General features: G+C 47.1%; 2 protein-coding genes across 2 annotated transcripts in view; one reads left to right on the top strand and one right to left on the bottom strand.

Annotated features, from left to right (window-relative positions):
- Window positions 1-26,997, bottom strand: part of syn3 (synapsin III) — a 151,983-nt gene that overhangs the window by 25,334 nt on the left and 99,652 nt on the right.
- The window catches only part of timp3 (TIMP metallopeptidase inhibitor 3), a 35,414-nt gene continuing 23,412 nt past the window's right edge, over window positions 14,996-26,997 (top strand). Inside the window, exon 1 of the mRNA XM_002940320.4 lies at window positions 14,996-15,204. Within this exon, the coding sequence (XP_002940366.1) occupies window positions 15,075-15,204 (130 nt within the window). The 5' untranslated portion in view covers window positions 14,996-15,074. The remainder of the gene's footprint in view (window positions 15,205-26,997) is intronic.

The raw sequence follows: 26,997 nt of genomic DNA, 5'->3' as shown, positions 1-26,997 counted from the left end.
GTGGGCAATATCGGGGAACGTGTAGGCTAAATAATATTGGTGGCGATGGCGCAGTCGGTTTGGGGACCGCATTGGCTCGTTGATCCAACTGAATCTTTTAACCTGGCCGATCGATATCTGCCCAATTTCAGGCCAGATATCGGTGGGGCAGGCCAGTCGTTAGTGTTCATACACGGGCCGATAAGCTGACGAGTCGGTCTAAGGGACCCATATCGGCAGCTACAATCGGCCATGTATGGGGATCTTAATATTCTGAGACAATTTGCAATTAGTCGTACTTTTTTATGGTTTTCTCATGAGTGGGAATGTGCTTAACTTGGCTCAATACTGACAGGCCGCTTGTGTTGTGAGCAGAGAGGAGTGTGAGCGTGAGTGGGCAGGGGCGTTGCTACCATGGGTCAAGTTGAGAAACTGCCCCCCAGTTGGCTGTGCCCCCCAAACTTACCTGGGCGACAAAAAGCTGCTTCTGGTATCTTTAAGAGCCAAATTTCTGGAAATTCAGGTCTGCTGGTGCAGAGAGTACAATTCAGCTCTCTGCACTAGTTATGTGCCCCCCCCCACCATTGCCTCTTCTGCCTTACCCTAGTTCCAGCCCTGCCCCCAGGACCCCCTCTGGCGCAGTGGGCCGAGGGGGGTGGCATCGGAGAATCCGCCTTGAGCGGCTCAGGGACCAAAAACCAACCGTTCTTGACATCTAAAGTTTAACCCCCACCTGCCATTTCTGATAGAAAACCTGCAAAAGACACACAGGAGTCTATGTGCCTGTACACACACAGTTGCCTGCCCAGAGACCTGTATTATTGCTGCAATTTTCTAAAAAACCTTTTATCAGCTGGTGGGGGGCAGTCAGGGGCCCCATCAGACACTTTGGGGCCCTGCACAATGTATTTATATGGGGCCCCCCCAGAAACACAAGCGAGCAATACCAACGTTTTGGCCATTGTGTGTGCAATATAAACAGCTGATAAAACTTCAACCCCATTCACCCTTACATTGTCTGAAACTTTCCCTTTCACTCGCCTGAGTCACTAACAAACACCCAGATCTTTATTTCTTGGTTATTTATGAGAAAAACATGAAAGAATCACTTGTTTTTTTTTTTATATTGAGCACAAAGGCCCAGCAATTTGTAGTTAAACGTAGTTAAACAATAACTTTAGGGCATCTGCTTACCCATTCCCGTAAAACTATAATTTGCCTTTCTTATAACTTATAAATAAATGTTGTAGTCGCTCTTTGTATGTATTCAAGCTAATCAATAACAGACTATATGAATACATGGACTGGCTATAGCAGAGTAAATGCTACAGACTGACTAAGGGAACCCGTTTAGACTCAGCTGGCCAATCAATAAGCCCCAAAGCCGGGCTAGTCAATCTACAGGAGAGCTCTGACTGAGAGACATAGAGAGGTGAATTTAACATACAGGAGTCTATGTGCCTGTACACACACAGTTGCCTGCCCAGAGGCCTGTATTATTGCTGCAATTTTCTAAAAAAACTTTTATCAGCTGGTGGTTGGCAGTCAGGGGTGCCATAAGAAACTCTGGGGCCCTGCACATTTTATTTATATGGGGCCCCCCAGAAACACAAGCAAGCAATACCAAAGTTGTGTGTGCCATATAACCAGCTGATGTTACTCTATAATAAGCAGTTCATATAAAGAGTTCCATTGATTAATGTGCTAAAAAGTCATTCAGTTTATAGGGGTCAGTGGGGTTTGTCTTAAGTTTAACCCCCTCCCACCTACCTGCCCCTGCTCTGCGCCGTCATTGCTTGATATGGAAGTTATGTAAGTTTTTGCATAAGGGTGAAGACACATGGAGCTACTAGTAGCAGCTACTAAAATAGACAATGCTGATAATTTACTGATACTGAAACACATCTACGTGTGTTTTATCAGAGGCAATTCTCAGTATTGTCTATGGCAGGGCATTTTCTGGAGTTTAGTAGCCGTGAAAAGTAGCTGCTACTACGTAGTTCTGTGTGGGTTTAGGGGCCCAATGATCTTGCTGTGAGCCCCATAGTTATTAAAAATAGTAAAAATAATGAATGAAAGTCAGTATTTTAATTGGGATCCGCTCATTTGATGAGGTCCCAAATCTAAGGTGGGCAATATTGGGCTAATTTGGTTGTTTGGCCCTATGACCACACCACTGAGCCAATGTGGCCCCTGATCCGACGGGAAAATCAAACCTACCCGATTGAAATTTGGGCAATTTTTGGCCAGATATTAGTTGAGTAGGCTTGTGGGGGAGCCCATACACTGGCCAAATTGGTCTGAAGGACCCGAACCAAGTTGGCAGCTGAAATCTGCCCGTGTATGGCCGCCTTTAGTTGAGTGGATCAAGGAGAATGATAGATTATTACAGATTTACTGGCAACTAGAGGTGGTAGGTGTTTTACTGGCTAGGCTGGTAATATATTGGCTGGGTGGCAAACCCTAACTAGTCGTGGGGGGGTTACCTGCACTAACTTATGGAACTGGGGGGGGGGGGGTGAGGAGCACGGCCCCCTTGGCACCCATCGTCTCTAAAGGTGCCCATACGCGGGCAGATACGCTCGTTTGGCAATATCGCCAAGCGAGCGGATCTTCTCCCGATATCCCCACCTACGGGTGGGCGATATCGGGAGAATCCAGGGTAATTCGATCGTTTGGCCCTGGGGCCAAACGATCGAATTATAATGACGGGTATAGGCAAAGTCGGTCCGGGGACCGCATCAACGAGACAATGAGGTCCCCGATTCGACTAGATTTTCTAACCTGCCAGATCGAGATCTGTCTGATTTCAGGCCAGATATCGGTCGGGCAGGCCCGTCGGTAGTGCCCCTACACGGGCCAATTAGGTGCTTAATCGGTCCAAGGGACCCATATCGTCAGCTACTATCAGCCCGTGTATGGGGACCTTTAGTTCCAGACCACCCAAATGTGTTTTTAAAATCCAGGGAGCTACTGCCATAAAGCAAGAACCTTGTGTTGATATGGTGGGCAGTGCCCCAAAACTCGCTCTGAAGCTAATTAATTATAATTATTACGTATTTGAATAAATAATCAGGTTTACTCAGCAGCGAGGACTTTCCCAGCTCTCCACTTGACCCCTATGTGGGTTCAGCGCCGATGCAGGCAGCTCCATACATATAATGTAATAGTAATAATAATCCCGCGAGTCTCCGGGGAAGCGTCATTGTTCTACATCATCGAGTCTCCATGAAGCAGAACAAGGCAGGTCCAGCTGTGTTTTCTGAGAAGGGGCCTGGGGTTTTATTTATTATCCATTATATAGCGCAGATACGTTTACAGTGTTCTTTCCCTCTCATCAGACCCCGTCCCAGTGGAGCTTACAATCTAAGGCCGCTATTATATTCACACAGCGATCACATTTGTTGGGAGTCAATTAACCCGTCTGTATGTTTCAGAGGGGTTGGTCCAAAGCCCAAACAGGCACAGAAAGGAACATTGCCCAGGTCAGATTCAAACCCAGGACCCTGAAGTTACCCACTTTATGCCAAAATCCCAAGATATGTATTTTCTCTGGAATGATCCCAACTAAGATATAATTACCCCTTATTGGGGCAGAACAGCCCTATTGGGTTTAATTAATGGTTAAACGATTCCCTTTTCTCTGTAATAATAAAACAGTACCTGTACTTGATCCCAACTAAGATATAATTACCCCTTATTGGGGGCAGAACAGCCCTATTGGGTTTAATTAATGGTTAAACGATTCCCTTTTCTCTGTAATAATAAAACATTACCTGTACCTGATCCCAACTAAGATATAATTACCCCTTATTGGGGCAGAACAGCCCTATTGGGTTTATTTAATGGTTAAATGATTCCCTTTTCTCTGTAATAATAAAACAGTACCTGTACCTGATCCCAACTAAGATATAATTACCCCTTATTGGGGCAGAACAGCCCTATTGGGTTTATTTAATGGTTAAATGATTCCCTTTTCTCTGTAATAATAAAACAGTACCTGTACTTGATCCCAACTAAGATATAATTACCCCTTATTGGGGCAGAACAGCCCTATTGGGTTTATTTAATGGTTAAATGATTCCCTTTTCTTTGTAATAATAAAACAGTACCTGTACTTGATCCCAACTAAGATATAATTACCCCTTATTGGGGCAGAACAGCCCTATTGGGTTTTATGATTAAAGGAACAGTAACACCAAAAAATGAAAGTGTTTTAAAGTAATTGAAATATAACGTACTGTGGCCCTGCACTGGTAAAACTGGGGTGTTTGCTTCAGGAACACTACTATAGTTTATATAAATAAGCTGCTGTTTAGCCATGGGGGCAGCCATTGAAGCTGGAAAAAAGGAGAAAGGGCACAGGGTACATAGCAGATAACAGATAAGACACCATTGTATTCTACAGGGTTTATCTGTTAGCTGCTATATAACCTGTACCTTTTCTTCTTTTGAATGGCTGCCCCCATGGCTACACACCAGGGTTTATATAAACTCTAGTAATGTTTCTGAAGCAAACACAAAACTTTTACCAGTCCAGTACATTATAGTTTAATTTCTTTAAAATATATATATTTTTTGGTGTTACTGTTCCTTTAACCTAATGGTTAAATGATTCCCTTTTCTCTGTAATAATAAAACAGTACCTGTACTTGATCCCAACTAAGATATAATTACCCCTTATTGGGGCAGAACAGCCCTATTGGGTTTATTTAATGGTTAAATGATTCCCTTTTCTCTGTAATAATAAAACAGTACCTGTACTTGATCCCAACTAAGATATAATTACCCCTTATTGGGGCAGAACAGCCCTATTGGGTTTATTTAATGGTTAAATGATTCCCTTTTCTCTGTAATAATAAAACAGTACCTGTACTTGATCCCAACTAAGATATACTTACACCTTATTGGGGGCAGATTGACCAATGAGAATGATGCCAACCAAAGACTTAATGACTGATATGAAAGATTCTCCAATCAGAACGCTGCGTTGCCAGCACTCTGTCAGGCTCAAACAAAGGCTGGGGAATGGCCCGATGTCGCTGGTTCAGGAGGCCCATTTCTGGACTGAGAGTTTGGGCCAGAGAAGGGTTTACTGTATGTGACAGTTTGGAATGGCTGAGCCTGCAGAACGCAGAGCAATCAGTAGGGCGTAGCTGCCCCCGGCCCGTCCGGAGTAGAAGAAAATTTCCAAGTGAAAGAGAATATTATGTCGGGTTGTTGTTAGGAAACATTGGTTTGTGATATCATTGCTGCTGTTTGCTTACCCTTTAAGAGCAAACTATAAAGGCACTTAGTGATCTGCACAATATGTCAAGTGTTCCATGTTCATAGCCTGAGCCCATCTCCCTGCCAACATGGTACGTTCTACATTATGGTCCCACTACGGGAAATAGAATGTTCTTTTCACTAACTGACCTTAAGCCGGGTCATACCTGCCAGGGAAACGGTTACAGGGCCCTTGTGCTTAGTACAGGGGAATCCCTATGTGCCATAGTTTTATGGTATCTCTCTGTACAGGCTATGAGCAAACTTAGGGGGCTGTTCCTGCTGAATTGTGCTTAGTACAGGGGAATCCCTATGTGCCATAGTTTTATGGTATCTCTCTGTACAGGCTATGAGCAAACTTAGGGGGCTGTTCCTGCTGAATTGTGCTTAGTACAGGGGAATCCCTATGTGCCATAGTTTTATGGTATCTCTCTGTACAGGCTATGGGCAAACTTAGGGGGCTGTTCCTGCTGAATTGTGCTTAGTACAGGGGAATCCCTATGTGCCATAGTTTTATGGTATCTCTCTGTACAGGCTATGAGCAAACTTAGGGGGCTGTTCCTGCTGAATTGTGCTTAGTACAGGGGAATCCCTATGTGCCATAGTTTTATGGTATCTCTCTGTACAGGCTATGGGCAAACTCTTTTCTGTCTTAACTCTGGGGTTGTATTTTAGTTACTTGACTTAGCAGAGAGAAATGGGTTCCTACACCCCCAGAGTTAACTAAAGACATTCCAAGCCCACAAAGCAAAGTTTTTTTTTTTTTTAAGTGGGATGAGGGAAATTGCAGGACCAACTGGGTCCCCTCTCCCACCCCGCAGCCTCGGGGCATGCTCCCCCTGACGTTTGCCATTGCATAAGGGAAACTCTACACCCTACAAGGCAGCAGAAGGAAACTAATTGTTGGCTTAACGTGTTGTAAGTGGAAGGGAAAGGAAGCCATTAATAAGAACAAACTGTTTAGGGTCACTTTATTCTTCTCTGTAACTGATTAGGATCAAATGGAGTAAGAACCTCCCCCCCCAGGCAGCTAATTGCCTGATTAACGAGCAGCACCATTCAGCCTAGGCCTTTCCTTATAGAATGTAACTTTTTGATTGCTACAGGAATAAACTGGAGATTCTGCTCCAAACAAGCTCTCTGTACAGGCTATGGGCAAACTTAGGGGGCTGTTCCTGCTGAATTGTGCTTAGTACAGGGGAATCCCTATGTGCCATAGTTTTATGGTATCTCTCTGTACAGGCTATGAGCAAACTTAGGGGGCTGTTCCTGCTGAATTGTGCTTAGTACAGGGGAATCCCTATGTGCCATAGTTTTATGGTATCTCTCTGTACAGGCTATGAGCAAACTTAGGGGGCTGTTCCTGCTGAATTGTGCTTAGTACAGGGGAATCCCTATGTGCCATAGTTTTATGGTATCTCAGTAACTGTACATAAAACAGTTATATCCAGTCCGTGGACCCCACCCAAGCCACCCCGTGTCACACCCAGCCGCACTTGCACCCCGCTGAGAATTCTATTGCGGAGGTGACACATGATTATAAAATGGTGGATTTTCCTTTAAAGTTCCCCATTCACAGAACGACAGTAGATTCCAGTTCTGCTTTATGAAAGGGGATTGGCCCCTCCATTCCCAGTCTCATTGGGGCCCTTCTGGTCAGAAAGAAGAGAGAATGTTTCTCATTCCTGAACCCGTCCCTCACTCTATGCCGATCCCCCCCCCCTGCGGCGAGACCGTTCCAGTCACTGTGCCGAATGGGTCCTGGTATCTGTCAGCCACCCTACAGCTCCTATTAAACTACAGCTCCTATTAAACTACAACTCCCACACCCACAGCAGGCTGCACAGTGTTGTTAAACGAGCTTGCCTTACTATACACACTATTCCAGAGTTATCTTTACTTTCCCACTGAACACAACTGTTGCTCTGCAGGGGCCCAGAGCGGCCTCTCAGCCGCCCCCCCCCCCAGCTCTGACATAGCACCAAACTGCAGCCCTTTGTCCCCGTGGGTGTCTGGGACCCCACTGTGATAATTCACAGGACAGGAGAGTCAGGAGCCCGGCAGTAATATAATGGCCCCCAGATGGGGAATGTGCTCCCATTAGCAGGCTCCGGCATTCTGCCCCCGTAGAACTATCCGGGTGGCCAACAGAAACCCAGGGCCGTGGCTTTTATTATTGGCTGCTGCTAAAGGGACCCAGCACTGACCAGCTCTGTATTTAGAATACACAAGTTTTTCTTGTATAGTGAAACAGTAAGGCTGCCCCATTGTAAGACAGGACAATCACATTACTCTGTAGCTCTCAGGTTTGGAATTGAAAATGTTATCTGGTTGCTAGGGGTTAATTGCCCTGTCAACCAGGGAGCCGTTTAGAAATCAAATCCAGTTAGCAAAGGTAAACATATACTGGTGATGGGTAGAATGATGCAATGAGAGATACATAATGGTGCTCAGTGGTGTAACTACCCCTTCCCTGCTTGCTTGCTGGCTAGCGTGCTCCCGGCCTACTCACTGGCAATGGGGATCTCGACAGTTAAAGGAAGCAGACCCTGCAGTCTGGAACCCCCCTCCCCACTACTGCAGGGTCTGCTCCCTCTATAGCGGCAGTCCCCAACCTTGTTTGCACCATGGACTGGTTTACAATTAAGAACATTTTTCCATGGGAGTGCATTTCAAATACCAGGGGGTGGGGTAATTAGCAGACCACGCAGACAATAACTGTTTGACTCATATGACTGGTGCGGCGTTATACGCGGCGGTGGTTGGGGACCCCTGCTCTTAAGTTTTGCCGCTGCCGGTGCATTTTTGCCACACCCCCACCCAGGCCATGCCTTAATCACAGACAGGGTTGGACTGGGGGGTGCAGGGCCCACTGGGGCTCCCTCCAGCCCCCTAACCCCATGCAGGGTCCCCCACACGATGTCCTTCCCGTGAGCGCACGTAAGTTAAACGCATCAGGGAGGGAACGATCGGGCAGGGGGATCGCTGGCAAGGGTCGGGTCTGGGCCACCGGGGCCCACCGGGCCAGTCCGACCCTGATCACACACCCTTTTCACCCATGCCACACCTGTTTCACAAACAGAAACACACCCCAAATCTGCCCAGGACATGCCTGTTCCACCCTCATACACATTGCCAGGCCATGCCCTTTGCTGTGCCCGTTTTGGAGGGGGACACAGGGCCGTGAATGCTGGTGACAATGTGAGAGGGGACAAATGACATGTCTGAGCCAGGTGGAAGGATCCCACTAGTTCTGATAATCTGTCTTGTAGCTGCAGGAAGGGGCTTATGTCCTTCATCACCAGCAGACAGGCTCAGAAAAGAACCCCTGCAGCCCTAAATGCAAGGAAGAATGTAGAACTCTCACAGCAGGATTAACTGGCCAATCAGCACACATGTAACTCATTCTACCAGCGTGCAACGTTAACAGTCTCAACTATTCATGTCTGGAAGCACAAAACAGCTTTTTGGGGAGCACAAGAAAAACCCCTGAAATGTATAACACTAAGCATGGTTTATTTACATGGTTTGGGGGGGGGGGGGGGGGGTGTTGTTATGTGGGTATCCCTTTAAGAGAAGCCATTAAAGGTATAGGGAGTAGGTACATGACATATGTAGTGCATTCCAGAGCCGTTTTGTAACTGGTGTGAGACGAATTCCGGCTGCTCAGGGCGTATAAAGAGCTTGTGGGTAACGGCACGGCCCACTCTCAGCCCGATTCACACATGTGATCTCCGCAGTACCGGGCGATTATCTGTCATTATCTGGCTGTCTCTTTGTATATATGTCTGTCTATATGGCTAGCCATCTGGTATCTATTTATAGTTCCGCCTGTCTGCTATTCTGTCTATCCATCTGAAACTACCTTTATATCTATCTAAATCTATCTATACATCTGAATCTACTATCTATCTATCTATCTACCTACCCTATCTGTCTATCTATCTATACATCTGAATCTACCTCTATCTATCTATTTAGGGCAGTGAGGTTGGGAAATGCCTTTCCGAAAGATGTTGTAATGGCAGATTCTGTTAATGCCTATAAGAGGGGCCTGGATGAGCTCTTGAAACGAGTATCCAAGGCTATTTGATACTAATATCTACAGTCAGTATTAATGTTTGTATATATAGTTTATGTATGTGAGTGTATAGATAGGTCAGTGTGGGTCTGTATGTGAGTGGATAGATAAGTCAGTGTGGGTCTGTATGTGAGTGTATAGATAGGTCAGTGTGGGTCTGTATGTGAGTGGATAGGTCAGTATGGGTCTGTATGTGAGTGTATAGATAGGTCAGTGTGGGTCTGTATGTGAGTGGATAGATAGGTCAGTGTGGGTCTGTATGGGAGTGGATAGATAAGTCAGTGTGGGTCTGTATGGGAGTGGATAGATGGGTCAGTGTGGGTCTGTATGTGAGTGGATAGATAGGTCAGTATGGGTCTGTATGTGAGTGGATAGATAGGTCAGTGTGGGTCTGTATGTGAGTGGATAGATAGGTCAGTGTGGGTCTGTATGTGAGTGGATAGATGGGTCAGTATGGGTCTGTATGTGAGTGGATAGGTCAGTGTGGGTCTGTATGTGAGTGGATAGGTCAGTGTGGGTCTGTATGTGAGTGGATAGGTCAGTATGGGTATGTATGTGAGTGGATAGATAGGTCAGTGTGGGTCTGTATGGGAGTGGATAGATAAGTCAGTGTGGGTCTGTATGGGAGTGGATAGATAAGTCAGTGTGGGTCTGTATGGGAGTGGATAGATGGGTCAGTGTGGGTCTGTATGTGAGTGGATAGATAGGTCAGTATGGGTCTGTATGTGAGTGGATAGGTCAGAATGGGTATGTATGTGAGTGGATAGGTAGGTCAGTGTGGGTCTGTATGGGAGTGGATAGGTCAGTGTGGGTCTGTATGTGAGTGGGTAGATAGGTCAGTATGGGTCTGTATGTGAGTGGATAGATAAGTCAGTGTGGGTCTGTATGGGAGTGGATAGATAGGTCAGTGTGGGTCTGTATGTGAGTGGATAGATAGGTCAGTGTGGGTCTGTATGTGAGTGGATAGGTCAGTGTGGGTCTGTAGGTGAGTGGATAGATAGGTCAGTGTGGGTCTGTATGTGAGTGGATAGATAGGTCAGTGTGGGTCTGTATGGGAGTGGATAGATAGGTCAGTGTGGGTCTGTATGTGAGTGGATAGATAGGTCAGTATGGGTCTGTATGGGAGTGGATAGATAAGTCAGTGTGGGTCTGTATGTGAGTGGATAGATAGGTCAGTGTGGGTCTGTATATGAGTGGATAGATAGGTCAGTGTGGGTCTGTATGTGAGTGGATAGATAAGTCAGTGTGGGTCTGTATGTGAGTGGATAGATAGGTCAGTATGGGTCTGTATGTGAGTGGATAGATAAGTCAGTGTGGGTCTGTATGTGAGTGGATAGATAGGTCAGTGTGGGTCTGTATGTGAGTGGATAGATAGGTCAGTGTGGGTCTGTATGTGAGTGGATAGGTCAGTGTGGGTCTGTATGGGAGTGGATAGATGGGTCAGTGTGGGTCTGTATGTGAGTGGATAGATAGGTCAGTGTGGGTCTGTATGTGAGTGGATAGATAGGTCAGTATGGGTCTGTATGGGAGTGGATAGATAGGTCAGTGTGGGTCTGTATGGGAGTGGATAGATAGGTCAGTGTGGGTCTGTATGTGAGTGGATAGATAGGTCAGTATGGGTCTGTATGTGAGTGGATAGATGGGTCAGTATGGGTCTGTATGGGAGTGGATAGATGGGTCAGTATGGGTCTGTATGGGAGTGGATAGATAGGTCAGTATGGGTCTGTATGGGAGTGGATAGATAGGTCAGTGTGGGTCTGTATGTGAGTGTATAGATGGGTCAGTATGGGTCTGTATGGGAGTGGATAGATGGGTCAGTATGGGTCTGTATGGGAGTGGATAGATAGGTCAGTGTGGGTCTGTATATGAGTGGATAGATAGGTCAGTGTGGGTCTGTATGTGAGTGGATAGGTCAGTGTGGGTCTGTATGGGAGTGGATAGATGGGTCAGTGTGGGTCTGTATGTGAGTGGATAGATAGGTCAGTGTGGGTCTGTATGTGAGTGGATAGATAGGTCAGTATGGGTCTGTATGGGAGTGGATAGATAGGTCAGTGTGGGTCTGTATGGGAGTGGATAGATAGGTCAGTGTGGGTCTGTATGTGAGTGGATAGATAGGTCAGTATGGGTCTGTATGTGAGTGGATAGATGGGTCAGTGTGGGTCTGTATGTGAGTGGATAGATAGGTCAGTATGGGTCTGTATGTGAGTGGATAGGTCAGAATGGGTATGTATGTGAGTGGATAGGTAGGTCAGTGTGGGTCTGTATGGGAGTGGATAGGTCAGTGTGGGTCTGTATGTGAGTGGGTAGATAGGTCAGTATGGGTCTGTATGTGAGTGGATAGATAAGTCAGTGTGGGTCTGTATGGGAGTGGATAGATAGGTCAGTGTGGGTCTGTATGTGAGTGGATAGATAGGTCAGTGTGGGTCTGTATGTGAGTGGATAGGTCAGTGTGGGTCTGTAGGTGAGTGGATAGATAGGTCAGTGTGGGTCTGTATGTGAGTGGATAGATAGGTCAGTGTGGGTCTGTATGGGAGTGGATAGATAGGTCAGTGTGGGTCTGTATGTGAGTGGATAGATAGGTCAGTATGGGTCTGTATGGGAGTGGATAGATAAGTCAGTGTGGGTCTGTATGTGAGTGGATAGATAGGTCAGTGTGGGTCTGTATATGAGTGGATAGATAGGTCAGTGTGGGTCTGTATGTGAGTGGATAGATAAGTCAGTGTGGGTCTGTATGTGAGTGGATAGATAGGTCAGTATGGGTCTGTATGTGAGTGGATAGATAAGTCAGTGTGGGTCTGTATGTGAGTGGATAGATAGGTCAGTGTGGGTCTGTATATGAGTGGATAGATAGGTCAGTGTGGGTCTGTATGTGAGTGGATAGGTCAGTGTGGGTCTGTATGGGAGTGGATAGATGGGTCAGTGTGGGTCTGTATGTGAGTGGATAGATAGGTCAGTGTGGGTCTGTATGTGAGTGGATAGATAGGTCAGTATGGGTCTGTATGGGAGTGGATAGATAGGTCAGTGTGGGTCTGTATGGGAGTGGATAGATAGGTCAGTGTGGGTCTGTATGTGAGTGGATAGATAGGTCAGTATGGGTCTGTATGTGAGTGGATAGATGGGTCAGTATGGGTCTGTATGGGAGTGGATAGATGGGTCAGTATGGGTCTGTATGGGAGTGGATAGATAGGTCAGTATGGGTCTGTATGGGAGTGGATAGATAGGTCAGTGTGGGTCTGTATGTGAGTGTATAGATGGGTCAGTATGGGTCTGTATGGGAGTGGATAGATGGGTCAGTATGGGTCTGTATGGGAGTGGATAGATAGGTCAGTATGGGTCTGTATGGGAGTGGATAGATAGGTCAGTATGGGTCTGTATGTGAGTGGATAGATGGGTCAGTATGGGTCTGTATGTGAGTGGATAGATAGGTCAGTGTGGGTCTGTATGTGAGTGTATAGATGGGTCAGTGTGGGTCTGTATGTGAGTGGATAGATAGGTCAGTATGGGTCTGTATGGGAGTGGATAGGTCAGTATGGGTCTGTATGGGAGTGGATAGATAGGTCAGTATGGGTCTGTAGGTGCTGGGTTTAATTGGAAGGGTTGAACTTGATGGACTCTTTTTTCAACTCTATCTATCTATGGACTGGGGTGTGAGACCCACTGGAGCTGCTACGCCAGGGGCCCCCACACCCCCTCAGTGTCCCCCAACCACCTGCTCACCCACTGCCAGCCACTTATCCACCCCCATTTGCATACCTTATAGTAGAGGGAACAAACGGGTGGGCATGGGGGTCTGGGTCGGCAGGGACCACTAAGTTTTTCCCAGTTTCACGCCAGCCCAGTCCAACCCTGTTTGTCTCTCAGAACTATCTTCCATAGATGTGTCACTGACAAAAGAGGGGTCATTTATTGCCCCAATTGTGGACTTTTTTGCACGGTTTTGCAAATAATACTCTCTGAGGAACCCCACAAAGCAACCGAAAGGGCTCCCTGCACTTTATAAATACAACACTGGGCACTGCGAGTCACAGAAGGATTCCCCCCATTACTGCCCCAAACTGCCACCCACCTGTGATTCTGAGGATCCCATGATGAGATCAAAAGGAAATTGCAACAAATATCAGCGACCGTCAAAATGATGGGGGGGATCAGCCAATTACAAGTACAGGTACTGTTTTATTATTACAGAGAAAAGGGAATCATTTAACCATGAAATAAACCCAATAGGGCTGTTCTGTCCCAATAAGGGGTAATTATATCTTAGTTGGGATCAAGTACAGGTACTGTTTTATTATTACAGAGAAAAGGGAATCATTTAACCATGAAATAAACCCAATAGGACTGTTCTGCCCCCAAAAAGGGGTAATTATATCTTAGTTGGGATCAAGTACAGGTACTGTTTTATTATTACAGAGAAAAGGGAATCATTTAACCATTAAATAAACCCAATAGGGCTGTTCTGCCCCCAATAAGGGGTAATTATATCTTAGTTGGGATCAAGTACAGGTACTGTTTTATTATTACAGAGAAAAGGGAATCATTTAACCATTAAATAAACCCAATAGGGCTGTTCTGCCCCCAATAAGGGGTAATTATATCTTAGTTGGGATCAAGTACAGGTACTGTTTTATTATTACAGAGAAAAGGGAATCATTTAACCATTAAATAAACCCAATAGGGCTGTTCTGCCCCAATAAGGGGTAATTATATCTTAGTTGGGATCAAGTACAGGTACTGTTTTATTATTACAGAGAAAAGGGGATCATTTAACCATTAAATAAACCCAATAGGGCTGTTCTGCCCCAATAAGGGGTAATTATATCTTAGTTGGGATCAAGTACAGGTACTGTTTTATTATTACAGAGAAAAAAAAAAAAAATCTGAATTATTTGCTTATAATAGAGTCTATGGGAGATGGCCTTTCTGTAATTCAGAACTTTCTGGGTAACGGGTTTCCGGATAAGGGATCCCATACTTGTACACAAATATTCTAAACTAAACCGCTCTGACTCCACATGTTTCCGCACTGCAACTGCAGCAAATGGTACAATAGTACCCAGATCCCTGGGCAGCAGTAGTGGGTACAGTGCCCAGTCTGTATCCATGGCAGCTGCTGCAGAACCTCTTGCTGTCAATCATTGTCACCATGCAAAAATGCTCCAGTCTTTATACCAGTTCACTTCTCCTTACACAAAGCACTTTGCGACACCCCTCCTGCACTTTCCGATACCTGCTGCCTTTTAGGAGCGCAATGGTATCATCACTGAAATGTAATAAAATTACCTTATTGGTACAATTAGAAAGAAGTGCTGATCCCAAGAGCTTACAGTCAATAGTATGACTGCCCGTATGATCATACTGCAGCAGAATTGGGGGCCCCCGAAAGATTGTTGATTTGGATTCGGACGCCAATCTGCGCCACACAGCCCCCTCTAGCGGCAGCCTTCGCTCCCTGCAACTAGAGGCTCTTTCCCTATATGGAATGAACAGCCGGGAGGCCACGCCCCTCCAGCGGAGAGTGATTATGTCACTTGAGGAATGTGAGTGGGGAGGGACGTGTGTGTACGCCCTTGGGGCGGAGCCAGGAAAGCGCTAGCCACGCCCCCACGTGTTTAAATACTCAGAATGGCCCGTTAGTAGGGAAAGCTAGTGTTGGCTTGTGAGGGCTAGTGACTAACTGATTCTGATTGCCATTGGTGCAGCACCGGGACTCATCCTTGTTGTGTGCAAATAGCTGCTGGGATCCATCATGTCTGTGTGTGCTCTGACCCTGCTCTTGGGCTGCCTCCTGCTCTTCCTGGGGGACATCTCCAAACCAGTAGAGGGGTGCACATGTGCCCCCAGCCACCCACAGGACGCCTTCTGCAACTCTGATATAGGTAGGTGCCACTGGGATAAAGTCTTGCTGCTGGTCTGATGGTGGTGGTACTGTAGTGCAACGTTGTGCTCAATGGAGCAGGGCTGCTTGTGAGAGATACTGTAGTGCTGCTGGGAGATATACTATAGTGCAAACATGGGCACACTGGTACAGGGCTGCTGGGAGATATACTATAGTGCAAACATGGGCACACTGGTACAGGGCTGTTAGTGAGATATACTATAGTGCAAACATGGGCACACTGGTACAGGGCTGCTGGGAGATATACTATAGTGCAAACATGGGCACACTGGTACAGGGCTGCTGGGAGATATACTATAGTGCAAACATGGGCACACTGGCACAGGGCTGCTGGGAGATATACTATAGTGCAAACATGGACACACTGGCACAGGGCTGTTAGTGAGATATACTATAGTGCAAACATGGGCACACTGGCACAGGGCTGTTAGTGAGATATACTATAGTGCAAACATGGGCACGCTGGTACAGGGCTGCTGGGAGATATTCTATAGTGCAAACATGGGCACGCTGGTACAGGGCTGCTGGGAGATATTCTATAGTGCCAACATGGGCACGCTGGTACAGGGCTGTTAGTGAGATATACTATAGTGCAAACATGGGCACACTGGTACAGGGCTGCTGGGAGATATACTATAGTGCAAACATGGGCACACTGGTACAGGGCTGCTGGGAGATATACTATAGTGCAAACATGGGCACACTGGTACAGGGCTGTTAGTGAGATATACTATAGTGCAAACATGGGCACACTGGTACAGGGCTGCTGGGAGATATACTATAGTGCAAACATGGGCACGCTGGTACAGGGCTGCTGTGAGATATACTATAGTGCTAACATGGGCACACTGGTACAGGGCTGCTGGGAGATATACTATAGTGCAAACATGGGCACACTGGCATGGTGCTGCTGTGAGATATACTATAGTGCAAACATGGGCACACTGGTACAGGGCTGTTGGTGAGATATACTATAGTGCAAACATGGGCACACTGGCACAGGGCTGCTGTGAGATATACTAAAGTGCAAACATGGGCACACTGGTACAGGGCTGCTGGGAGATATACTATAGTGCAAACATGGGCACACTGGTACAGGGCTGCTGGGAGATATACTATAGTGCAAACATGGGCACACTGGCACAGGGCTGCTGGGAGATATACTATAGTGCAAACATGGGCACACTGGTACAGGGCTGCTGGGAGATATACTATAGTGCCAACATGGGCACACTGGCATGGTGCTGCTGGGAGATATACTATAGTGCAAACATGGGCACACTGGTACAGGGCTGCTGGGAGATATACTATAGTGCAAACATGGGCACACTGGTACAGGGCTGCTGGGAGATATACTATAGTGCAAACATGGGCACACTGGCACAGGGCTGCTGGGAGATATACTATAGTGCAAACATGGGCACACTGGTACAGGGCTGTTAGTGAGATATACTATAGTGCAAACATGGGCACGCTGGTACAGGGCTGCTGGGAGATATTCTATAGTGCAAACATGGACACACTGGCACAGGGCTGTTAGTGAGATATACTATAGTGCAAACATGGGCACACTGGCACAGGGCTGTTAGTGAGATATACTATAGTGCAAACATGGGCACGCTGGTACAGGGCTGCTGGGAGATATTCTATAGTGCAAACATGGGCACGCTGGTACAGGGCTGCTGGGAGATATTCTATAGTGCCAACATGGGCACGCTGGTACAGGGCTGCTGGGAGATATTCTATAGTGCCAACATGGGCACGCTGGTACAGGGCTGTTAGTGAAATGTACTTTAGTGCAAACATGGGCACACTGGTACAGGGCTGTTTGTTTTTGAAATGTACTTTGGTGCAAACATGGGCAGACTGGTACAGGGCTGTTTGTTTTTGAAATGTACTTTGGTGCAAACATGGGTAGATTGGCATGGCGCTGCTGGCAGGATTACAGTAAGGATATGCAGGGTGGTGCTGGGTAGCTGTGAGATGCCCTACAGAGCAAGGCTATTGGATCTTTGGCATTGGAAGTCAGGTGCAATGTTTCTCCCAGTAATAAAGCTGCTGGTCAGGGTAGTGCAATGGGGAAAGTGAGCAAAAGTGCACACTAGAACAGGGCTGGGGGGGGCCTTCTTTGCACACCGGTGCTGGTTACAGGGCCATTGGTGGGAGAGACGTGCAAGGCTGATGCCAGTGGCATATAATGATGGTTTGCTGTTTGTGAGCTGCACCCTTGTGACTGTGGGGCAAGAGTGAAACTGGTGCATGGCTGCTTTCCACTGTCACTAGTGCAAATCGGATGGTGTTAGTGAGAATTACGAGATGCACGCACAGCGGGTAGTAGAGGAAGGTGCACATTGTAAAAGCCCTCCTGTTGTGGAGCATGACTTTTGGGCAGTTGTGCAACTCTGCGGCACAGGTAATGGGCATGGATGGGCTAGTGACTTGGCAGTAGGACTAGTAGGTTAACTGGATGATAGGGGTCTGTCTATCGAGAGGGCTTGCAGGGACGGAGGCTATCTAGAGGGCTTGCAGGGACGGAGGCAGGGACGGAGGCTATCTAGAGGGCTCGCAGGTCTCTTTCCCATTTATTTACATGTGTTCCCCTTTGATGTGTTGGATAAATAGAAACTCACCCAGGGGCTGATTTTTACTTGTGACCCTCATGGCAATGAGGGGGGGGGGGGTAGGGGGTTGTTCCACAGGGATAAGGGGCGTGGGCTAGTATGGAAGCAGAGTGATCTTTATATTAGCCAAGGGGCAAGTTCCCCACCTTCTTTTAGCACCAGAACATAGCTAGACGCCCCCCAAACCTACTGCAGAATCGGTTACATTGATTGGGGGGCACCCTTACACCTCTGTAGCACCCTCCCATAGTGTGGGGGGCACCCTTGCACCTCTGTAGCACCCTCCCATAGTGTGGGGGGCACCCTTGCACCTCTGTAGCACCCTCCCATAGTGTGGGGGGCACCCTTGCACTTCTGTAGCACCCTTCTATAGTGTGGGGGGCACCCTTGCACCTCTTTAGCACCCTCCCATAGTGTGGGGGGCACCCTTGCACCTCTGTAGCACCCTCCCATAGTGTGGGGGGGCACCCTTGCACCTCTGTAGCACCCTCCCATAGTGTGGGGGGGCACCCTTGCACCTCTGTAGCACCCTCCCATAGTGTGGGGGGGCACCCTTACACCTCTGTAGCACCCTCCCATAGTGTGGGGGGGCACCCTTGCACCTCTGTAGCACCCTCCCATAGTGTGGGGGGGCACCCTTACACCTCTGTAGCACCCTCCCATAGTGTGGGGGGGCACCCTTACACCTCTGTAGCACCTTCCCATAGTGTGGGGGGCACCCTTTAACCTCTGTAGCACCCCCCATAGTGTGGGGGGCACCCTTGCACCTCTGTATCACCCTCCCATAGTGTGGGGGGCACCCTTACACCTCTGTAGCACCCTCCCATTGTGTGGGGGGCACCCTTACACCTCTGTAGCACCTTCCCATAGTGCCCATTGTGACGTTGGCGCTCCCATTGCACTTTGTTATGTAGATGATGTTACAATGTAGCTATTTTTATTATTACTTTAACCCCTGCTCTGCCAGAGACACAGGCAGAACCCTGGCTCCTCTGGCCGGGACAAAAATAAATGCCCCATTTATCTTCCCAACCCTCTGCTGCATTAGTATCACAGCTTCCTTGTAATCTGCTGGAAGTTTCCTGAAAGGGACTTTTTTTTTTTTTCTTTTTAAAGCCAAAGAGCGCTCTGTAAGCACGGACACTGGGAGAGGATGTGCCTGGAATGAGAACGGCATTGGCCAGCCTTAACTTAACTCTTTGCTGTCACTGAGGGAGTTGAGCTTCATTAAAGCAAAGGGCTATAATTAAACAACAGTCTGCTTGTTCATTTTGTAATAAACATTCCTCTAGTAATTGTCAATTTTCTGCCAGAGGAATTTTTAGGGTCAAGAGGTATTGTCCTGTGGCTAAAAGGCTCTACTGACGCCACTTGGGGCTCGGCTTCTGCCCTATTATCCCCCCACTGCTACTATAGGCACCATCTCTCCCTACTATACCTGCTATCCCACAGCCCCAGTCCCTTCCCAGAGGCTATTATCCCCCCACTGCTACTATAGGCACCATCTCTCCCTACTATACCTGCTATCCCACAGCCCCAGTCCCTTCCCAGAGGCTATTATCCCACTGCTACTATAGGCACCATCTCTCCCTACTATACCTGCTATCCCACAGCCCCAGTCCCTTCCCAGAGGCTATTATCCCCCCACTGCTACTATAGGCACCATCTCTCCCTACTATACCTGCTATCCACAGCCCAGTCCCTTCCAGAGGCTATTATCCCCCCACTGCTACTATAGGCACCATCTCTCCCTACTATACCGCTATCCACAGCCCCAGTTCCCTTCCCAGAGGGCTATTATCCCCCACTGCTACTATAGGCACCATTCTCCCTACTGATACCAGCTATCCCACAGCCCCAGGTCCCTTCCCAGAGGCTATTATCCCCCCACTGTACTATAGGCACCATCTCTCCCTACTATACCTGCTATCCCACAGCCCAGTCCCTTCCCAGAGGCTATTATCCCCCCAACTAGCTACTATAGGCACGCATCTCTCCCTACTATACCTGCTATCCCCACAGCCCCAGTCCCTTCCCAGAGGCTATTATCCCCCACTGCTACTATAGGCGCACCATCTCTCCCTACATATACGCTGCTATACCCAACAGCCCCCAGTCCCTCCCAGAGGCTATTATCCCCCACTGCTACTATAGGCACCATCTCTCCCTACTATACCTGCTATCCCACAGCCCCAGTCCCTTCCCAGAGGCTATTATCCCCCCACTGCTACTATAGGCACCATCTCTCCCTACTATACCTGCTATCCCACAGCCCCAGTCCCTTCCCAGAGGCTATTATCCCCCCCCCCCCCACTGCTACTATAGGCACCATCTCTCCCTACTATACCTGCTATCCCACAGCCCCAGTCCCTTCCCAGAGGCTATTATCCCCCCCACTGCTACTATAGGCACCATCTCTCCCTACTATACCTGCTATCCCACAGCCCCAGTCCCTTCCCAGAGGCTATTATCCCCCCACTGCTACTATAGGCACCATCTCTCCCTACTATACCTGCTATCCCACAGCCCCAGTCCCTTCCCAGAGGCTATTATCCCCCCACTGCTACTATAGGCACCATCTCTCCCCACTATACAACACGTGTGCAGTTGGTCAGTTTTAAAATCCTGGGATTTTACCCAGCCCACTAATTCTCTGGCACAATGAGAAGAGAAGAAATAGGTCTGGCTTTATAAAACTACAGGCCGCTGCCAAGTTCCTAGGGACTTAATACAAACTAGGAAAGTAGTGAGCAAATCCTCCTGGTTCCTGAGGAAGAGAGAGGATACTGCAGAACAGATAGAAAAAAGAAGACAAAACACCTCTGTTCTGTGCAAGGGAGAGGGTAGGAGAGCAGAAATACTAAAATTAGATGCAGGGAGAGGGAAGACTGAGGGCCCCATTTTGAGAAAGAAATCAAGGATATACTACTAATATATATATATATATATATATATATATATATATATATATATATATATATATATTATGATATGATAATATTCTATTCTATTCACAGAAGTGTAAATATGGGCTTCCATGTGTTACTTATCATTATTAAGGCTAGTGTAGTTCTTTTTAATGTAAATGTGGGTGGTATCCTAGTGGTTTTTATAGCTAGAATAGCCTCAGAAGAGTTAACTTCAGTTTATGGAAACCCCTATGGACAGCTGGGGGCTTATATGGGCGACAGATGGGACCCAGCGACAGGTGTAATGGAGCCGTGCCCCGTAGCACATACTTAAGGGCTCTGGGTTACCGACAGCCGTGACCCCAGCAACGAGCACAGGCAGACCATTCCAGAATATAACGTAGAGAGGCTAATATCATGTTCTGCCTGTGTACTATCCTGGGAGGGGTAAATGTGTGTGTGTGTGTGTGTATGCTAAACAGGCTTACTGGTTTGTCTGTATTTCAATAGGGACCGGTCTTACTAAAAAATGATTAATTACAGCAAGTATAAAGGAGTAAATATGGGTGCAACTTTCTCTGTATATTTGTATTTATACATATGGGTAGGGGGTGCCATAGTGTTTCCCTTAGACAGTACAGTATGGGGGTACAGCTTATTGTGTGCCCAGAACATTCCTTCTCTGTATATTTGTATTTATACATATGGGTAGGGGGTGCCATAGTGTTTCCCTTAGACAGTACAGTATGGGGGTACAGCTTATTGTGTGCCCAGAACATTCCTTCTCTGTATATTTGTATTTATACATATGGGTAGGAGGTGCCATAGTGTTTCCCTTAGACAGTACAGTATGGGGGTACAGCTTATTGTGTGCCCAGAACATTCCTTCTCTGTATATTTGTATTTATACATATGGGTAGGAGGTGCCATAGTGTTTCCCTTAGACAGTACAGTATGGGGGTACAGCTTATTGTGTGCCCAGAACATTCCTTCTGTGTATATTTGTATTTATACGTATGGGTAGGGGGTGCCATAGTGTTTCCCTTAGACAGTACAGTATGGGGGTACAGCTTATTGTGTGCCCAGAGCATTCCTTCTCTGTATATTTGTATTTATACATATGGGTAGGGGGTGCCATAGTGTTTCCCTTAGACAGTACAGTATGGGGGTACAGCTTATTGTGTGCCCAGAGCATTCCTTCTCTGTATATTTGTATTTATACATATGGGTAGGGGGTGCCATAGTGTTTCCCTTAGACAGTACAGTATGGGGGTACAGCTTATTGTGTGCCCAGAACATTTACTTATAATATACTTATGTTACATTATATTCTTTCCATAACAGACACTTTGCTTGCTGCAATACAAAGTCATTTTGGTGGGGGCAGGTTGCAGTTGGTATTATCTTCCCATTCCAGGCACACTTATATGTTTCTATCTAATAATTGTATTGTTTTTAATCTCCCACCCTCTCCTTTCTCCGTGTAATTCAATTCACACCAATCAGGACACAGTCACTCGGGGGACCCGTGCCCAGACCCTGGCGTAGATCTATTTGTTTTGAAATATTCTCACACTAGGAAATAAATGAGAACTTTCCCCTATCGGCGGCGCAGTGACAGACGCCCAATGAAACGGCCTCATATCTCACGTACATAATTGGTCTGGCAGCTCTTAATGACAGGGGAGCCTTCTGTATAGGGAACGGTGACACACGGAATTTGTTGTATGATTTAAAGGCAAAGTATTACAAAGGCTTGCTGTGTGAGTGCATTGTTACATGTTTTATTTAAAAGCCTTTACAGAATGTTCATATATTTAAGTGGGATTGGTTATTTGTGTGTTTTCAGAGTTCCCTGTATAACTCAGCCTGCAGCCTTGTGCCTTTATATGGGCACAGAACCCCTCAGTGACTGCTAATATCCTTATCATTTACAGTAGGGGGTACATTATCCCTTATAATACATGAGTGATACTCAGAGTTCCCTGTATAACTCAGCCTGCAGCCTTGTGCCTTTATATGGGGGGCACAGAACCCCTCAGTGACTGCTAATATCCTTATCATTTACAGTAGGGGGTACATTATCCCTTATAATACATGAGTGATACTCAGAGTTCCCTGTATAACTCAGCCTGCAGCCTTGTGCCTTTATATGGGGGGCACAGAACCCCTCAGTGACTGCTAATATCCTTATCATTTACAGTAGGGGGTACATTATCCCTTATAATACATGAGTGATACTCAGAGTTCCCTGTATAACTCAGCCTGCAGCCTTGTGCCTTTATATGGGGGGCACAGAACCCCTCAGTGACTGCTAATATCCTTATCATTTACAGTAGGGGGTACATTATCCCTTATAATACATGAGTGATACTCAGAGTTCCCTGTATAACTCAGCCTGCAGCCTTGTGCCTTTATATGGGGGGCACAGAACCCCTCAGTGACTGCTAATATCCTTATCATTTACAGTAGGGGGTACATTATCCCTTATAATACATGAGTGATACTCAGAGTTCCCTGTATAACTCAGCCTGCAGCCTTGTGCCTTTATATGGGCACAGAACCCCTCAGTGACTGCTAATATCCTTATCATTTACAGTAGGGGGTACATTATCCCTTATAATACATGAGTGATACTCAGAGTTCCCTGTATAACTCAGCCTGCAGCCTTGTGCCTTTATATGGGGGGCACAGAACCCCTCAGTGACTGCTAATATCCTTATCATTTACAGTAGGGGGTACATTATCCCTTATAATACATGAGTGATACTCAGAGTTCCCTGTATAACTCAGCCTGCAGCCTTGTGCCTTTATATGGGGGGCACAGAACCCCTCAGTGACTGCTAATATCCTTATCATTTACAGTAGGGGGTACATTATCCCTTATAATACATGAGTGATACTCAGAGTTTCCTGTATAACTTAGCTGTGGGATGAGTGACTAATCTGGCAAATCCTGATGTTTGCGTTTGATAATGTTGGTCAGTTATTAATGTTTATAATTGGACCTTGCCTGGGAATATGATTATGAATGTGAGCCAGTGGGTTGGGGTATTGGGCCGGGGCCGTGGGCTTATCTAGTTGTTATAATGGGCCTCTATAAAAATGGCAAGAGCTGTGCTGTGTTTATATAAAGATCTGGATGGAGCTGGGAGTTGGAGATCTGCCCGGCACTGAGTTTTTTCAATTAGCCCCGGGGAATGGAGTCCCCGTAGGTTCTCGAACAAAACCCATTAGTGCACAAACTAACTGAATAAAAAAAAAAACACTTGTTTTATTCTGGCTGTTGCCATCACGACAAGGACCCATAAAAAGTACCCTTAGCAAAAGGAACTTAACAATTGCTTTTTTCCTAAGGTAAATGTGTGTAGCAGGCCCTGATTTGTCCCGGATTATTACTGAAAAGTCCCTCATTTCCCTTTGATTTCCTGCAATGAATGCTAAAAAAGATACAATGTTTCTCAAACTTAATTCAATAAGTAGCTTTTGGGTGCGAGCCCAGAAAACTAAACAAGCTACACTTGCCCTGAGATACAGTTGTAACTAATAAGCTAAACAGCTTGGGGGGGAACTGAGACTCGCAGCCTAAAGGGCAATTTCACCTGTAAAACACATAAAACAAGACCCCATAACCCCCAGAAATGTGTTAAAACTTTATATTTTAAATAATTGTAAAATGGGAGAGGTATTTAGGGGTGTGGATGTATTTTTGGCCTGCAGATGAAAGAGACTGTGTTAAATGGACTGTCAACAATAGAGTGAATGAGCCGAGCTAATGCCATTGTCTGTATGTGACCTCAGCGCTGCCATTGTTCATCCATCTTGTGTGCCAGTTTATTTCTCTTTGTGTAAAGTGGGGTGGGCGGCTCACACCCTTTACTCAGCTCTCTTGTGCCAGGGCATCAATCACTCTTGTAAACTCACTAGGGCTAAAGCCTAACTTGGGAATACAGGATTATAGGGTCCATATGTCTGTTTGTGTGTAACACTGAGGAACCATGTATCCATCTTCTGCTGTCAGCAGTTGTAGGGAGGGAGGGTGTGGGAAAGGTTTAATAATGCACCACTCGTTATCACTGTGATAGCAAGTATAGTAGGGAGAGATGGTGCCTATAGTAGCAGTGGGGGGGTAATAGCCTCTGGGAAGGGACTGGGGCTGTGGGATAGCAGGTATAGTAGGGAGAGATGGTGCCTATAGTAGCAGAGGGGGGATAATAGCCTCTGGGAAGGGACTGGGGCTGTGGGATAGCAGGTATAGTAGGGAGAGATGGTGCCTATAGTAGCAGTGGGGGGATAATAGCCTCTGGGAAGGGACTGGGGCTGTGGGATAGCAGGTATAGTAGGGAGAGATGGTGCCTATAGTAGCAGTGGGGGGATAATAGCCTCTGGGAAGGGACTGGGGCTGTGGGATAGCAGGTATAGTAGGGAGAGATGGTGCCTATAGTAGCAGTGGGGGGATAATAGCCTCTGGGAAGGGACTGGGGCTGTGGGATAGCAGGTATAGTAGGGAGAGATGGTGCCTATAGTAGCAGTGGGGGGATAATAGGGAGAGATGGTGCCTATAGTAGCAGTGGGGGGATAATAGCCTCTGGGAAGGGACTGGGGCTGTGGGATAGCAGGTATAGTAGGGAGAGATGGTGCCTATAGTAGCAGTGGGGGGGATAATAGCCTCTGGGAAGGGACTGGGGCTGTGGGATAGCAGGTATAGTAGGGAGAGATGGTGCCTATAGTAGCAGTGGGGGGATAATAGCCTCTGGGAAGGGACTGGGGCTGTGGGATAGCAGGTATAGTAGGGAGAGATGGTGCCTATAGTAGCAGTGGGGGGATAATAGCCTCTGGGAAGGGACTGGGGCTGTGGGATAGCAGGTATAGTAGGGAGAGATGGTGCCTATAATAGCAGTGGGGGGATAATAGCCTCTGGGAAGGGACTGGGGCTGTGGGATAGCAGGTATAGTAGGGGGAGATGGTGCCTATAGTAACAGTGGGGGGATAATAGCCTCTGGGAAGGGACTGGGGCTGTGGGATAGCAGGTATAGTAGGGAGAGATGGTGCCTATAATAGCAGTGGGGGGATAATAGCCTCTGGGAAGGGACTGGGGCTGTGGGATAGCAGGTATAGTAGGGGGAGATGGTGCCTATAGTAACAGTGGGGGGATAATAGCCTCTGGGAAGGGACTGGGGCTGTGGGATAGCAGGTATAGTAGGGAGAGATGGTGCCTATAATAGCAGTGGGGGGATAATAGCCTCTGGGAAGGGACTGGGGCTGTGGGACAGCAGGTATAGTAGGGAGAGATGGTGCCTATAGTAGCAGTGGGGGGATAATAGCCTCTGGGAAGGGACTGGGGCTGTGGGATAGCAGGTATAGTAGGGAGAGATGGTGCCTATAGTAGCAGTGGGGGGATAATAGCCTCTGGGAAGGGACTGGGGCTGTGGGATAGCAGGTATAGTAGGGAGAGATGGTGCCTATAGTAGCAGTGGGGGGATAATAGCCTCTGGGAAGGGACTGGGGCTGTGGGATAGCAGGTATAGTAGGGAGAGATGGTGCCTATAGTAGCAGTGGGATAATAAACCCATATATAATATATGGCAAGCAGAAAAGACATGTCTTATACTACAAATTCTTCCATTGGCTTTGGGAAATACCTTTGCCTGCAAAGCAGTGGAAAAATATTCCTTTTAAGAAATGTGATATGTCGGGAGAAATCACCGCTCTCTCTCATTTCCAATCTCCTCATTGAATCCTTAGGTTCCGTGTTACTTACTAATCTCATTTCTTTTTTTGTAACCCCGCGGGTTCCTGACATTCCAGAAATATTTCTTACTGTCAGAACGGCTAGCAGCTGCTGGAGGGCCGAGGAGCACGGGCGGCCCACTGACTGTTTGGGGAGGTGGTGGCCCTAAATGGGCCCTGGGGAGCGGAATGTGGATCGCCAATTGCTTGGTGCAGATACACTGACCGCTGCTATTGCCGTAAAGTGAAACACGTGTGTGGGACATTCAGTGAGTGGCAGTAGCAGCCTTTGTGCAACCCCCTGTAGCTCGTGCAAAGGGGCAACTGGGAGTCGGACTGATCTAATGGCAGCACGTGCCGGGGGCCCAGAAACAATGCACAGGGCACCTCCCTACTGTGCAGAGCCTGGTATAATCAAAAGGGAATGGTATTAAGGCCCCCATACACGTTGAGATCCGCTCGCTACGTGCCATAGTTTTATGGTATCTCTCTGTACAGGCTATGAGCAAACTT

The sequence above is a fragment of the Xenopus tropicalis genome, chromosome 3 (genome assembly GCF_000004195.4).
Source record: "Xenopus tropicalis strain Nigerian chromosome 3, UCB_Xtro_10.0, whole genome shotgun sequence".
NCBI lineage: Eukaryota > Metazoa > Chordata > Amphibia > Anura > Pipidae > Xenopus > Xenopus tropicalis.
The sequence above is the reverse complement of the archived record's forward strand: the minus strand, read 5'-3'. Positions and strand labels throughout refer to the sequence as shown.